Raw genomic sequence first — 15404 nt, 5'->3', positions numbered from 1 at the left:
ATACCAAAATCATAAATAGCGCCAATAAGATTAACCATATTTTTCAATATGTCCCTTCATAAATTTGTCAGTCATGACACCAATGCATTTAGACATGCTTTCCCTATGCAAGCTTTGTTGTTAGAAGCAAAACAGAACTGAAACCTTTGTTTAAGTCTGATAGGCTTTGCATGTATATGTGCAGATATTTTACTGAGAAGTAAAAATGTAAATATAACATGCACATCACAAGAAAAGCTTTGGTTTTCCTCCTATGCTTGCTGTATAAGCAATTGAGAAAGATGTGTGTTTACACAGTCAGACCTAATGATGTGCAGAATTTTGAATTTATTTTTCCTGAGCTACCACTGTACTATGTTTTGAAGGAAAATTCTCTTGAGAATGGTACAACATGGAGTTGAGGCAGACTACAGTGTGTATTTGGCAAGGTCCTGAGGGTAGAAGTGGGTGGACTTGTAGTAATGCATTCCTACACAACCACAAGTACACCTACTCTGCAAATCCTTTCTGACAGCACCACCACTCTGAACAAGGAGTGTGGACCTGAAGATTCAATCTCAGATGCAATACCAGCGTCAGAAGTAGCTTGAGGCAACTCAGATAAAGAGTTTTCCTCTCTTCTCAAGCAATAACCTCAGAGTAATACAAACATACTGAAAGAATATTAATCTGATTAGATTTAATGGCTCTATCTGAAGATTTTGGGACTTGATTCACAGTTATACTTAGTTTGTATTATAGGAATGTAGATGGATATCATTTTTCAGCAAATCTAAACCCAGAGAAAGCTCTGGATCCTTTTGGTCTCTGCTGTGGCAGGAGGAGTGCAGTTCAGTGCTGCTTACTCTCTGAACCAGCACTTGGGTCTGATTGCCCAGGAGTTGGGTTGGGAGTCTGAAACAAACAGCAGACTTAGCTGGCCTTCCATGAGTAGGAGGGGTTTGCCAAAAGGCTACTCTATCTCTCTCTAAACCCTAAAGATAAATGCTAACTGAAAAGAAGCATTTCGATGACCTATCCAAGGCCATGCAACAGAGAAAGCACTTTGCTACCTATGGGCATAAGCATACAATATTTCCCCAATGGCTTCAGCAAGAGCCTTTTATTTAGCTAAAAGTATACATGTGAATTAATCAGAATCTAATTTGTAATTATGGGTTTGTGGGTTTTTTTCTCTAAATGGGAGATAGTATCATACAGCCAGCCACAGCAAAGCTTTTAAAACTAAGAAATGGCAATTTTTTTTCTGCTGACATCAGTACTCAAAACACAACTGGAGTTTGAATCATTTACCCTGACAGAGAACCTGCTGCATAGTGTCAGTCATTGATTATAGGGCATAACAACAATAATAATGTCCTCACAGTCAGTCATTTCTGTAATTAACAATTATCTGGTCAATGTACAAACCACTGTTAACTTCTCCTACAGCTGATAGCTAAAAAATCCTGGTCATTAGGAGTACTGAACATCTGAATTCTTTGGGATGCTGCCCAGGCTGATGTAGATTACTCATCTGTGATACTCAACTGCAGTCATGCTGTACAGTGAATTTTCTGCTGAATACTGCATGTGTAAATACTTCTAAAAATAGATACAGACTTTACTATCCTAACTGCTTTATTCAGTGAAGTTATTCAGAAACATCTTTTCTCTTTCTTTGCAAGTTAGGGCTTAAATTCAAGACAAATAAATCAAAGAAAATTTTCAGCTATATAATCTTGGCTCTGGTCCTTTTTTTACTACTTTCATTTTGGTATAATATATATGTCATTTAATAAGGAAGAAAAACATTTATTTTGAAGGAAAAATAATCTATTGGGATACTGTCCCATATGTGCATTAGAGAGCAGAAAGTCAGTTACATCTGCGTTTTGTTTCTCTAGATCTGTGGGAATAAAACTCATGAAGAGTCTATGGAACTCATCCATCTGAATCAGCATAAAATTCTGTTTAACTTCTTAGTGTAAGGTTTTGGCTTTTAGAAGGGTGTCCTGGACATTGGGGTTGTGCTGGCCTTTCACATAGGGAGGAATTTTATCCTGTACTGTGCGTCCTAATCAGAGAACAGAAACTACTCCTGATAACATTACTGAGAACCTGGCTTACTGAATTTAGTAGGTGTGGGACTGTAATCCTGTGTGCCATGCTAATTTCTCCTACTGAAAGCTTTCTGAGCAAGTTTTCATCTTCTAAGTTTCCAATGAACTGCTGTAGGTGGTCCAAGTTATATTCTGATAATGTCCCTTCAGTGTATGCACAAGGTTTCACTGAGCTTTCCTCTCCTCTGAGACAGGAGTTTCTCTATTGAATTTGCAGTCCAGGCTTTTAAATGAATAATTTAGTTTTATGTCAAAACCATCAAGAGCATTTTATAGGGAAAATGATTCCTAGGAGTCAAACAAACTTGTTATTTATCACAAGGGATGCCGAGAATGTTACCACATTATTATATCTGTTTCAGAAAGGCAAAGTAGTTAGAACAGTAACTGATGTCTGCCTCTCAGAGCAGACTCCTAAAACTAGTCACAATAGTCATTAAAGAAGGAACAACATTAAGAAAATCAGTATCAGATAATTGAACAGCATCTTAGAGAAATCTTTCCACAGTTTCAGCAGATATAATGAACAAAGCAAAATAAGAAAGCCAATAGTCTCAGTTTTCATCTACTTGAATGTTTGGCTGTTTTCAGCAAAATGTGTTAATGAACATTGGATAGGTGCACATTAACATATTTGATAGAAAGTAAAATGCAATGAGGGGATTTAATCAAAGCAATGGAGGAGTCTAATTAATGCAATCAGCATTAGGTCGTGCAAATATTTTCATTGAATGCCATCTTGTAAAGCTAGTGACGTGTAGGATTTTTGCTACTTAATGCTATGCTGATGTCTCTACACACTGGGATCAACAGACATGGCTGGGAAAAAATGCTACACTCACAGTTGTCCTCTCAGAATCCTTAAAACACAGGGAGACAATTAATGTTTTCCAAAATTAATGAAAATTAAGTCTGTTGATAATTATGATACATCCTGATAAGTTTTTGTCCCTGTCATTTTAAAATTTATTTTAGTTTTCTTTTAAGATGTTTTTAAAATATTATAGATACATAGTCTAAAGTATTAGCTTATCTGTTTGTCTTATAGCTCTCTGTTACAGCTTGTCATTTATAGCAAACTCTTTCCCACACTGTTAAAGAAAGCAACCTGGCCTAGCCATAACTTGCCATTTATCTCTAGAAAACATTAAATAACAGGGTGGGATTTTTAAATAAAATCCTTTAGGAGCAGAAGATTTGTATTCTTACATTCTTTAATCACCACTAACTAAAATGATGGCATGAATTGCAATTGAATCTAAATGAATAATAAACAAAATACATAAGTCAGGCTAAAGATCTGTGGGTTGAGCAAATCCAGAAAGACCTGGATGCTGTGTAGGAATCTCTGGAAAACAGAGCTGTGAAACTATGTTGCAGTTTCTTCAAAAGTGCCATAGATATGAGCACCTAATAATTATTATGGGTTTATCACTTTATTATGATAAATCTTTCAAAAATATCTATGTGAATTAACCCCCATAGGCAGGTGTATGTAAGATTGAATGAAAAAACAGGTCTTTTTATTCACTTTTGAAAAAGATTTTAAAACTCAGCATCTTTTAAAATGGAACTGGATTTTTTTTTATTTTTCATAGCAAATATTGGAAAAAGATTATAGACTGGTAGACTTGTAGACTAAAGGGTTTTTTTTATTATTAAAATTTCTATTTTTATTTTTTCTTATTTTTTTTAATTATTCTATATTTTGCAATTTTTTAAATTAAAATCTGACTTTTTTTTACTGTGTTTTTTGCATTTAGTCAAAATACAAATTTCAGTCAGGTGTAATCCCATCATTTCTTGGCACTAATTTAACCTCAAAATACCCAAGTCTTATACCCACCCTTTCTAGTCATTTGACTCAAGTTTTACACTTACTTCTGTGACTGATATGGCTGCAATTCACAGAGATCTATCTCAGTTAAACAAGATCATTTTCTGCAGAAGCAGGTAATTCAACGTGTGGTATAAAACACACTCAGATCTGGTGCACTTGGCAGGGAAACCCAGAGCTGAGCTCCAGCCATTCCTCTGCCTCTTCAGAGCTAGTGAAACCTGGGAAAGCAGGTTTACACACACCTGTATTTGCTGCCATACAGTCACTACAGACTGTGGTGCAGCCCCTATGTAGGTGTGTTTAGACTTGATAGATTATTTAATTATATATAGATATATAACATTTTGTATATATTTTGTATATTATATGTATTATATATTTTATTTTATTTTATTTATTTTCATTTTATATTTATTCAGGGGTTTTAGTAGCTTCATAACTTAGTAGATGTTCTCACATCCTGAGCATCTCTATTCTATATCACATCCCACTCCTTCACAAGATGGCTTCAATGATCTGTCCCACTCACCATTGTAGTTTCTGCTATTGAACCAAAGCTGTTGATAAATATGTTGCAGGTAACATTTACAGGAGGACCTGCAAGTTGAACAATAAATAGAAAAATTGACAGGTTGTGTTCATGACATATATTAAGTATTGTTGTTCTCTTGCCAGTGGCATCATAGCACTTACCATTGTGGTTTCTGTGACTGATCCAAAACTGTTGATAAAAATATTGCAAGTAACGTTTACTGGAGGACCTGTGGAATGCAATAAAAATGTTGCAATATACATTGAAACAAAAGTACAGATCCCTCAGCCTCCGTACAACCTGGTACAGATGTGGCTGAAAACAAGTAGAAAGTGAGTTTTCCCAGGCAGCTCATGTAAATTTTAATCAAAAGAAAAACATCATCAGCACTAATTTATTTAACCGAGTTTCATTGGAAGTTGTTACATAAACAGACAGAACTACATCCTTGCGTTTAAAGATTCACAAGAGAGTTCAGTGAGGGCTTTTTTTCTTATCCACAGTACCAGCACAGAGTATACTTTAGCACTGCAACCACACCTCTCTCCCTTCTCCCTTTCTCCAGAACTTAAAGTTAAAAGGTCATGTCTCCACATTTACTCCACTCTGCAGGCAAAGGAACCTGAAATTCTCAGTAAGGGAAACTTTTCAGTCCACAAGCAGCTCTTCATGCACCTGATCTGGAAGTGTATGGCTTGCCATAACCAAATATTTTAGCAATATCTGTTCTGGCTTGAACAGATAGCTTTCATTAAGCAGCTATTTGTACTCTCTTCCCTCCCACCACCTTTGCTGTTATTCAGCAGTCACTGACGTGTGGCAGAATGAATGGGGACTTAATATTTAATTAGCTGCCTATTAGCCTCCTTGATTTTTTAGGTGTGATGAAATAAACAAAAGTTCTCAACAGGATCAAGAAGGATTAATGCTAAAGGCCTGAATTTCAGTGACACAGAAGCTGGTACAAGGATTGAGTATCAAGTACTTTCTTCTTTCTTTTGCCATTATTATTCTTAATCACATCATATTCCTTATAAATGAAAAAATGTCAGTGCAGAGAACATAAATATCCCCATTTGGTTTATAATTCAGATCTGAAATCCATTTACAAAAGATGGAAACATTATTACTTTCTTTTTTGAAAAATGGAAGAATAAACTAATGAGTCCAGTGAAACCCATTGCCTAGCACTCAGGAAGTTGACAATGGGTTTTACAACAGTAATATGTTTTGAAGCTGTTAAATTCCAATGAAGTATGTTGTTCAGCTCAGGTTTTTACAAGATTTTTTTAAAAAACACTTCCTTTTTATCTTGCAAATGTTTTCATTTCCAATACTAAGTCAAGAACAAGCCAAATAGTCTGCTACTTTCCTTCCATATTATAATTTTTGTTCCTTTGAATTGGTGGTATTTCTACCAGCACCCTGAACAAGGTGTTTCTCTACATGCAGACATAATGAATCACTGAAGCTGGAAGGAACCTCTGGAGATCACCCAGTCCCCACAGTGCATCTTGTCCCAGAGCAGAATCAGCTAGAGAAGGTGGCTCAGGACTGTGCCACAGCAGACTTCAAATATATCCAGAGATGGACACTCCACAGCTTCTCTAGGCAGCCTGTGCCGTCTGCAGTCATCCTCACAGCAAAATGCTTATCTTATGTGTAAGTGTTTTAAGTTAAGAATTTAATGTGTTTCAGTTTGTGTCCACTGCCTCTTGTCCTGTAATTAGGCACCAATGAGAAGAATCTGGCTACCTCTTCTTTACTTACACCTCATCAGTTACTCATGAACATGGTTGAGATTCCCCAGAGGCATTTTTTCCCAGGCTGAGTGGCCTCAGCAACCTCAGCCTCTTCTTGCATGACACATCCTCCAGCCTCTTAACTACCTTCATAACATTTCATAACCTATAGCAATAAGTCCATGTCTCTTTCATACTGGGGAGCCCAGAGCTGGACTAAGCATTCCAGGTGTGTCTCACCAGTTCTGAGCAAAGCAAAGGATCCCTTCCCTCAGCCTGCTGGCCATGCTTTGCCTAATGCAGCCCAAGAGTCCATTGGCTGCCTTTGCTGCAGGGGTACATTGCTGGCTCATGTTCAACTTTGTGTCTAGCAGGAGCCCCGCGGCCGTTTCTGCAAATCTGCATTCCCAGATTGTCCCTTCCAAAGTGAAGGACTGCATTCCCTTTCCTGAGCACAGTGAGGTCCTGTTGGCCCATTTCTGCAGCTTTTCCTGGTCCTTCTGAATATCAGGAAACTCTCTAGGTCATCAACCATTCCTCCCAGTGTTCTATCTCCTGAAAATTAGTTGAGGGTGCACCATGTCCCATCATCCAGGTAATTAATGAAGATGTTAAACAGTACTGGCCTGGTACCATGCCTGTAGTACAGCAGTAGTGACTGGCCAGCAGCTGGACTTTGTGCTGCTGATCACAACCCTTTGAGCATTGCAATTCAATCAGTTTTCCATATCCATTTAGCTGGTCTGCTCCAATAGTCTGTTCCATGTTGTGAGAGATGTGCCAAAAGCCTTGCTGAAGTTGGATATACACTTCTCTGCCCTGGCTCATGAAGCCCTTCAAGTTGTCATAGGAGGCTATTAGCATTCCAAGGAGTGATTTTCAGAAATCCATGCTGACTATACTACCAAAAATCTTCCTGTTCTTCATGTCTGGAAATGGATTTAAGAGGATTTTCTCCAGGCTTTGAGGAAGAGCTGGCCAGCCTGTAACTCCTGTATTCTCCTGCTTTTCTTTCTCCGAGATAGGAGTGACATTTGTTTTCCCAGGTGACTGGGAACCTCCACCAGTTGCCATGACCTTTTAAAGATAATTAAGAATGCAACTACCCAGCTTCCACAGCTGTGCTAAGCACTTGTGAGTGTTTCCTGTGTGGTCTCATGGACTTGTCTCTGTCCAGTTTGTGTTTTGTAACCTAGTCCTTTACCACTTTGTGCTTTGTAACCTAGTCCTTCACCACTAAGTTTTTAATGATTTGGACTTTATTACAGGTCACTGTGGTGTGGGATTCCTGAAGACATTCTTGACAGTAAAAACTCTGGAAAAGGAGGATCATAGCTGTTGTTTTGCAAAGGCCATCATATGTGAGCACCAGAATTGCAGCTCCTGAGTGCCAGCAGAACCTAGTAAACTTGCTTAACTGTGTTAGGAAAACATGGCTTATGTATGTTAGGAAATGTGCTGCCACATCACAGACTGCAGTCCAGATGTCCAGGAGTAAGTACGTGCCAGAGCATTGTATTTTACAATAAAGCAAATACCTCCTTCTGTCTCCATACTTAATTATAATGTCTTTTACTTGCCCTCTGCTGATAGAAGTGGAAGGTTATAAGAACTATAAGAACTCAGTAAATTCAGTAAAAAACCAGAGAGATCATGTTTGTTCTTCACCTGAGGAACTTGAATATAAATAAGTCTATGATTATGAGATGCATCCCAGAGTCTCGAGGGAATTGACTGATCAATTGCAAATCACTCCCCAAAAAAAGCCATGGCAATCAGGTGAAATTCTTGGTGACTGGCAAAAGGGAGGCATTGCACCCATTTCTAAAATGGGAGAAAAGAAAATCCTGGGAGCTACTGATCTGTTAGCCTAACCTCTGTGCTGTGAAGATCAAGAACAGATCCTCCTAGGGGCTGTGCTAAGGCACATGGAGGACTGGGAGGTGATTTGGGACAGCCAGCACAGCTTCAACAAGGACACATCTTGCCTGACCAACCCAGTGGCCTTCTATGGTAGAGCCACGACATCAGGTCAAGGGAAGGGCTACAGATGTGATTTGTCTGGACTTCTGTAGGCCTTTGACACAGTCACCCACAACATCCTGCTCTGGGATTTGAAAAGGTATGTAAAATTTGTTCAGCTTGGAGAAGAGAAGGTCCCACAGACACCTTATTGTGACTTTTCAATACTTAAAGTAGGCCTGTAAGAAAGATGGGAATGAATCTGTGGTAGGACAAGGGGCAATGGTAAACTAAAACACACTTTATCCAATAAGATTTTTCTAATCTAATAATTCAATTTAAATGAAAGGAGCAAAGTTCTGTGAAGCATAGCCAAGGTTTCAGGACACAATCTAAAAATCTTCAAAGGCAAAGGAAATGAATTTGACTTTACTGCCTAAAATCTAAAAAGAGTTGACATTACCTACAAAAAATTAAGCAAAGTATACTTTATAAGTACATAAATCCTTTTCTCCCCCTAGTTTTCCTTCTGTCACTTCCAATGCAGCAAGGTAACAGTCCAGGTGCCTTTTTGGCATATTCAAGATAATCAAAGTGTTCTTTGAGTCATAAGGAAAATGTTTCTCAAAAGGACTCAGGCAAGAAAACACCAAACCAAGCCCAAACCAGACAGCTAATGCTCAAATCAACCAGAAAGTACGTCTGGTACTCTGATAAACAGCTAAGATATTGCTTCTGTTGCCTGTAGCTGCCTTTGCCCTGCTTCCCCGGAGGGGCTGGGGCTGCTGCTGCTGCTGCCAGTCAGCAGAGCTCTCTGATACACTGCCCTCTTGAAAAACCCTGGCATTAGAATGTGTCACACACCTCTGCGACTTCAGGGCACTTAACACTCACAGTAAGTCCCTGGCACTCAAGAAACCTGAATACACAGAATATTGGCCTGAATGTGCTGCAGCATGTTGCCTCAAAACTCCTGCACACAACATGTCTGTGATCTTATTGCCATCTGGCTAGACATTTTTTGCCTTATCAGCTGACAGAGGAGGTGAATCCATCCCAATGTGCAGAACAGTCCCCATATGGAGTGATGAGTGCTGAAAGAAATACATTTGAGCCCCATCCAGCTCCTAATTCCAGCCTCTGCTAAATATTCTTCAGTATAGATAGTACATGGTCACAAATCTTGCTTCATTTGGTACTTTCTTGAGAAGATTTACTTGTACTCTTCCCCTGGATATGATCCTAACTGCAACTAATCATATCTACATTCTCAAGTTCACCCCAACTCATCTTTTTTGGTGTAGAGTTTCCAGGTCACACCTGTCAGCCTTCTCTTTTCACATTAATTCCAACCATGTAGTTAAATTGTCCTTAGTGGGAAGGGAATATTATGATCACACACGAGATTTAACATGATACCTGTACTCTTGCCAATTTGCTTTGATATGTGTATTTATTAAGGGATTTTGTAAGGCAAACTAAAATACAGCACACATAGAGAATCGTGGGCAAAGCAGAAACGTGTGGAAGCAAAAATAAAAGATAACGAGGCAGAACCACCTTATGGAAATATTGGCAAGATATTCACAGATCTGTGAGGAATCTGGTATCTTTTTCTATATGTAGTGTTTTCTGCTCTACCTTCTCAGTTTGACCCTTATGCCAATGCAGAGTTTTTTTCTCACTATCTCAAATGGTTTAGTTTGTATATACAGAGGAGAAAGATGAGCCAAACCTCCCTTCTCTCCTTGCCACAGACAGCAGGATAATCAAGATTATTTGAAAAGACTAAAATCAATCCCACCTGAGTGTGGAGACAGCAGGAATCCAGGAACAGAACCAAGGAGCTAAGTGGGGAGGCAGTGATCCCACCAGGGACTGAGAATCCCATTGACTGTAGGACAGGGATTTCATGTCGGAGCTCAAACAAGGGAGGTGATCAAAATGTGGATGGTGGCAGGACAAAGATCCACATGCTGACCTGAGCACCAGAAACACACGTGCTAGGACAGCAGGGGAGGATAGAGCAGCTGTTGGAGGTGGTTTTTAAAATGTGAGTTCTGGAGACAGCAGGTTTCTAAAACCATTTATCCCCAACCAAACTGAACAGCCTTCAGCATCCATCGGAGTCCTCATGAGACCTGAAACAGAGCTAACCCCCTAATGGAGGCCACTGCTTCTGCAGCTGTAGTACCACAGGTGCCTGGATTTCCATTCAAGAGCTTGCCAAGGCACCTCTCCATGGCACTGCAGGCACATCCCTGTAAGTGAGGCAAGGATAAAATACACTGCTGCTGGGACACCTCAGCTGCCATGGGCATTAGACAGGGACAAGGTGTTCACCATCCTAGCTCTTCCCTTCTCAGAGTGCAGCACAGGACAATGACTGGAGAAGTGCTATCAAGGGCACCTCAGCCAGCCCTGTGGCCAGTGACCATGGGTACTGGGCTAGGGAGACAGAGGCCACTTTGATGCACTGAAAAAGTTCCTCTGAGACACAGGGATCCTGCAGCTACTCCAGAAGAAGTGCAGCTGCACACTTGTTTCCAAGGGCCCATGTGATGTGTAGTCCAAACCACGATGAGAAAATTCACACAATTTAATGAGTTTGCTTAAGGTTATAGTAAGAAATCAGGAGGCAGACCACAGGTAGCCTTTTTTGCAAGCACCTAGGTAAGACTTCTCTTTTTCTCCACATCATTTTGCCTTTGGGCAAAACCAATCTTTTCCTCTATTTAAACATCATCATCTCATTGGAGTCTTAACAGCTCTGTCACAGGAGGCAAAATTAATGGCACCAGGACAACATAGTTACCCTAAGGCTTACAAATCATGGTGACTTTTTTTTCCCAGGGTAGTGATGCCTTTCTTCTATGAGGTTGTCTTTCTATGGGATTTCTGTCAAGTTTATCACCTTGACTGCCTAAGTATAATCATGCCCAGTAAACACAGAATTCCTACTCCCTTAGAAGTGTTCAACACAATACAATGTGGATTATTAGGTTTATGTCACTTATTATTAATTTATGATAACAATACCTACTAAATAAACAAACAAAAAACCTCTAAATTAAAAATAAAAAAGAAGAAACACCAGAACAACAAAAAAACCCCACCAAAAACCACAAAACCCAAACCAAACTAAAAAACCCAAAAAACAAACAAACAAAAACAACCAAAAAAAAACCAACAAAGAGAAAAAAACAACCAAACAAACAAAAAAGCAACCAACAAGACCAAACCAAACCAAAAAATCCGTAAGGCCAGAGGTCTCAAGAAATGCAGTAATTGTATGGTATTTTGCACTGATTCAATTTGCTGGTAAACTCAAATAAAGACAAAAATATTGTTCTGCTTCATCAAGCTAAAACCAACATCCTCTGAAAGTTCATCTGTCATATATAATAACTTAGCTTGCTTAGAAAGCCAGTTGCCCTGGTAGGAATATGGCAATGATTTTGGGTGCTTACTGTTGCATTCAGGACTCAGAATCATATTTTGTGTAATCAATATATATTTACGACCAACAGACTGAGGCTAAGAGTCACAAAAGCACGCACAGAACCAGAGAAAAACCTCAAGAGATCTTTAGGTGTCTAAATTCTTTTTTAGGATTCTCATTCCCATCAATATCACTCAGTCCAAGAATTACCAAGTGTCTGACAAATACATGTGAGCAATACCATTTATGAAAACGGTATCTCTCAGACGGGGAGACACAACATGCCCTACCCATAGCAGGTGAGATATAGAGGCAATGCTGGATGGAATTGCAGGAAATCATGACAGATAGCAGAAAGTAGAATTTTTCCCTAGTTCCAGCTGCCTGTTTCTAGAAATGCACATGCAAATATATATGAACAAACACACAAAAAGAGAACACTACTTCTACTAAAAGATTTAAGCTGCTTCCCTTCACTTGCTTGAAATAGCATCTAAGCAAGAATGTGGCCCCTAGATGTAAAAAGGACATGTGATATTCCAGAATTGAAAGCTCTTCTTCAGCAAAATACCACTGAGACCTCCCAAGACAAACACTCCAGTGATTGTCAGGTGCAGGTGATCACAGGAAGAGTCACAGAAAGAAAATTCTCTGAAGTAAGTACTGCTAAATCCATCTCTCTATATATATATACATTGACACAGTTTGAGCTCAAACAGTGAATAGTCAATTCCTGAAGTGGTATGTGAGTTTTCAGCTGTGGGACTATTGCTGAATGTAACTGGAGTCATGCTGGTAAAATCCTATCAACATTTGGAGGAAGAAGAATCCCTGCTAAGATGCACTCTTTTTGTGCTTTAAAGCTCTTGTGAAAATTGTTGGATTGGCATGCTTCACATTCAGTGAATACTTTTGTCCATAGACCCAGTTCTGGCAGAGGAAGGTTAAGTCTCACTCTACAAAGCCTCTTCAGTTCTGCATTTGGCATTACAGGATAGCCCATATGATGTGTTCATTCTTCCCTGACTCTCTCTGCTCAGGCTGATAACAGAAACATACATTACTGTCAGCTCTGGGTTGCAGTGGGATATCTCCACACAGGTTATCTAATAGACATTGAACAAGAACAATTTTTGGGCACTATTTCATTTCACTTCACAAACCAGGAATTCAGAAAAGCCTGTTAAACAGTTGACATGCTCCTGATTTACCCAGCTAACCTGAGCCAGTCTACAAAGAATATATAGCCACAGCAGTCACAACAGATTGTATAAATGTGCCAGAGCTGGCTTTCGTGTGGGTAGTTTGAGGGATGGTACTGGTGTAGTCATGGCAGGCTGGAATTGACTGGAGGCCATTAACCCCAGATACTACAGCTTATACTGAGCTCTGTATCACTGCAGTGTTGTACAGCACATCTCTGAGCAAATCACTTGAAAGCTCACTCAGATATTTCTACGCAACCCTCAACAACACTTGTGACTGCATGCAGCCACTCCCAGAGCTAAAATTTTCCATGTGCAAATGAAACTGTGGAAATAATTCTAAAAAACAGTGAATCAGAAATCTTACATCTAGAAAGATTAGAGTGCAAAGTTATTTAGAATTTGTGTCAACTTTGAGAATATTCAAATCAATCCTTTATCAATCCTTTTTTATCAGTCCTTTTATATCCTCCACATGTCCATCAAATTGTTTTTCTTTGTCTGAGCTTTCCACTAATCTCTTTAATTTCCAAGTCAAGACAAGCACCTCTTTGCAAAATATCTCTTTTCAGTTTTTCTTCTTCCAATGTAATAGAGCAATGGATAGTATTAGGGCAAATTGAATTGTTTGTTTTTCTTCTGACACAAAAAGATCTGGACCCCTATTTCTCTTCTTTTCACAAACCAGTGCTCCATGAAGTGGCTCAGCCTCTCTGGGAGCAGGTAGCAGAGATGCTCCTCACACCTGATCCTGAAACTGCTCAGCTGCTCTGCATTAATGAAAACAGAGCTCTTCCCTGCTGATTGGCATGCAAAATGCATAATGTGTGCAGAGGCCTGGGACACTCCTGAAAGTGGTTAAATAAAAGATGATATTACATCTACAGTCATGAAATCATGAAATCTGCACTCCAACACAGGGTCAGACAAACTCCTTCTGGGTAATCTCATTAATAATGTTTTATGAAGCCAGGGTAGCCAACTCATCTAAGAGACTGCATGGAACCACAAAATATAAATATGTTCACTGAGAAGAGAAAGCAGGAGGGGAGATCCACTTAATGAAAGAAAGAAAAAAAGAAAAGTATTAATAATAATATTAAAATGTTGCTACTAGTCTAGGTTTCTATTTTCAGTCAGAATGAACTGATTACTTTTTCTTGGCACCCTCATTTCACAATATTTCTTTGTAAATTTTCATTTCTCTATAAATATGTCTTACTTTGTTCTTTCTCTGTGATTCTGATCTTGTGTTGCAGAAATTAATGGAAGCTCAGCTATAAGTGTCAATAGCTATAGTCTCAAATACAAGGCTTAGACAATATCTATCTCTGTGGCTATAGAAAGGACTCAGAATCGATTTTAACTCCCTTCTTGTTCCTCTGAGCCTCAGACATTCACTTTATTTAAGAATTCTACCAGCTTTTCTCCATAATGTTCCTTGTTTTACTGTCTGAAGGCATATGCAGCTTGAATTATAAAAACAGCTTGGGTGACTAATATTAGAGAGCAGACATTGATTTATGGCTGATATGGAATTATACACCAAATGATACATGGGACACAGGTGAACAATGGGATTTAGACAAATAGGTTGGCTCAGTGATAGGAACAAATGACAACAGAAATGGTCAGGAGCTGGTATGGATGTCAATCAGCAGCAGGTCAGAGGCACTGACATAAACACTGACCACATCTTACACTAATGAAATAAAAATTTCCTTTTGTTTTTAAGTATTTCCTATTTTTTACCTCCTTAAAATTCAGCTAATTTCCACACAATATTTGCAGAAGATTATTTTGAAATTATTTCCTCCATACTGACTCTCATCTTCAAGGCTCCCATCAGTTGTTTGTTTAACTCAGTCTCCTGTCCGTCTCCTTCACACATCTCCTTTCCTTTGGGGAATCTCCTATCTCAAAGCCCACATCCTCAATATAAAACAAGAATCTATGTTTTTACTGCAAGACACCCTTAAGGTACTTCTTGGGTGTCTTTCACAAGCATTTTTTTTCTGTCATCAGTTATTTGTTTATATAAAATGACTGGAAGGATGGGAGGGGAATGAGAACTCCTTGCCAGCCTAAAAAACAAGCGTCTCCTAAACTGACTGCCTTACATTTTTATCAATACCAAATCTGCTCTTTGATGCAGGATGTTCACTGCATTGCTGTGAGGAGCACCACAGAGCTTTGACATAGGCTCAGAGCTCTGCTGACATAAACCATGTTGCAGGGTGAGGGCATATGGTCTTCTTCTGTCTTCAACTCCAATAGTCATGCTGAGCAGAGGTCTTCTACAAAGTCATCCAAATGAGACACATTGAGGAACTTAGTGATCTAAATTGGATCTATCCCTAATTATTTTTAATTTTGATAAGTCAAATTTATATCTTATTATAAGCCAAGGCATTATCATCTGGTTTAAACAGATTGTGTCTGCTTTGCCTCATACAAAACACACCTCTGTAGTGTGACAAAACCAAAAATCTCAGGGGTGTGAAGCCAAAGAGTGCAAAATTATTTGCAGGGGTACAGAGCCAAAGAGATGAAAAATTCTCACAGATGCTTATTTTTGG

At 39.0% G+C, this 15404-nt stretch overlaps 1 protein-coding gene across 6 annotated transcripts in view; it reads right to left on the bottom strand.

The window, feature by feature from the left end:
* GLRA2 (glycine receptor alpha 2) overlaps nt 1-15404 on the bottom strand; it is a 122190-nt gene that overhangs the window by 93180 nt on the left and 13606 nt on the right. For 4 of the 6 annotated variants that reach the window (XM_033051228.1, XM_033051232.1, XM_033051230.1 and 1 more), the window contains exon 3: nt 4636-4703. In XM_033051228.1, the coding sequence (XP_032907119.1) occupies nt 4636-4703 (68 nt within the window). Of the gene's footprint in view, nt 1-4471; nt 4540-4635; nt 4704-15404 lie in introns of all 6 variants that reach the window. The other 2 variants (XM_033051229.1, XM_033051231.1) reach the window with 1 other exon arrangement.

The sequence above is a fragment of the Catharus ustulatus genome, chromosome 2 (genome assembly GCF_009819885.2).
Source record: "Catharus ustulatus isolate bCatUst1 chromosome 2, bCatUst1.pri.v2, whole genome shotgun sequence".
Classification (NCBI taxonomy): Eukaryota; Metazoa; Chordata; class Aves; order Passeriformes; family Turdidae; genus Catharus; species Catharus ustulatus.
Note: the sequence above shows the minus strand (reverse complement) of the source record. Positions and strands in the feature narration are given on the sequence as shown.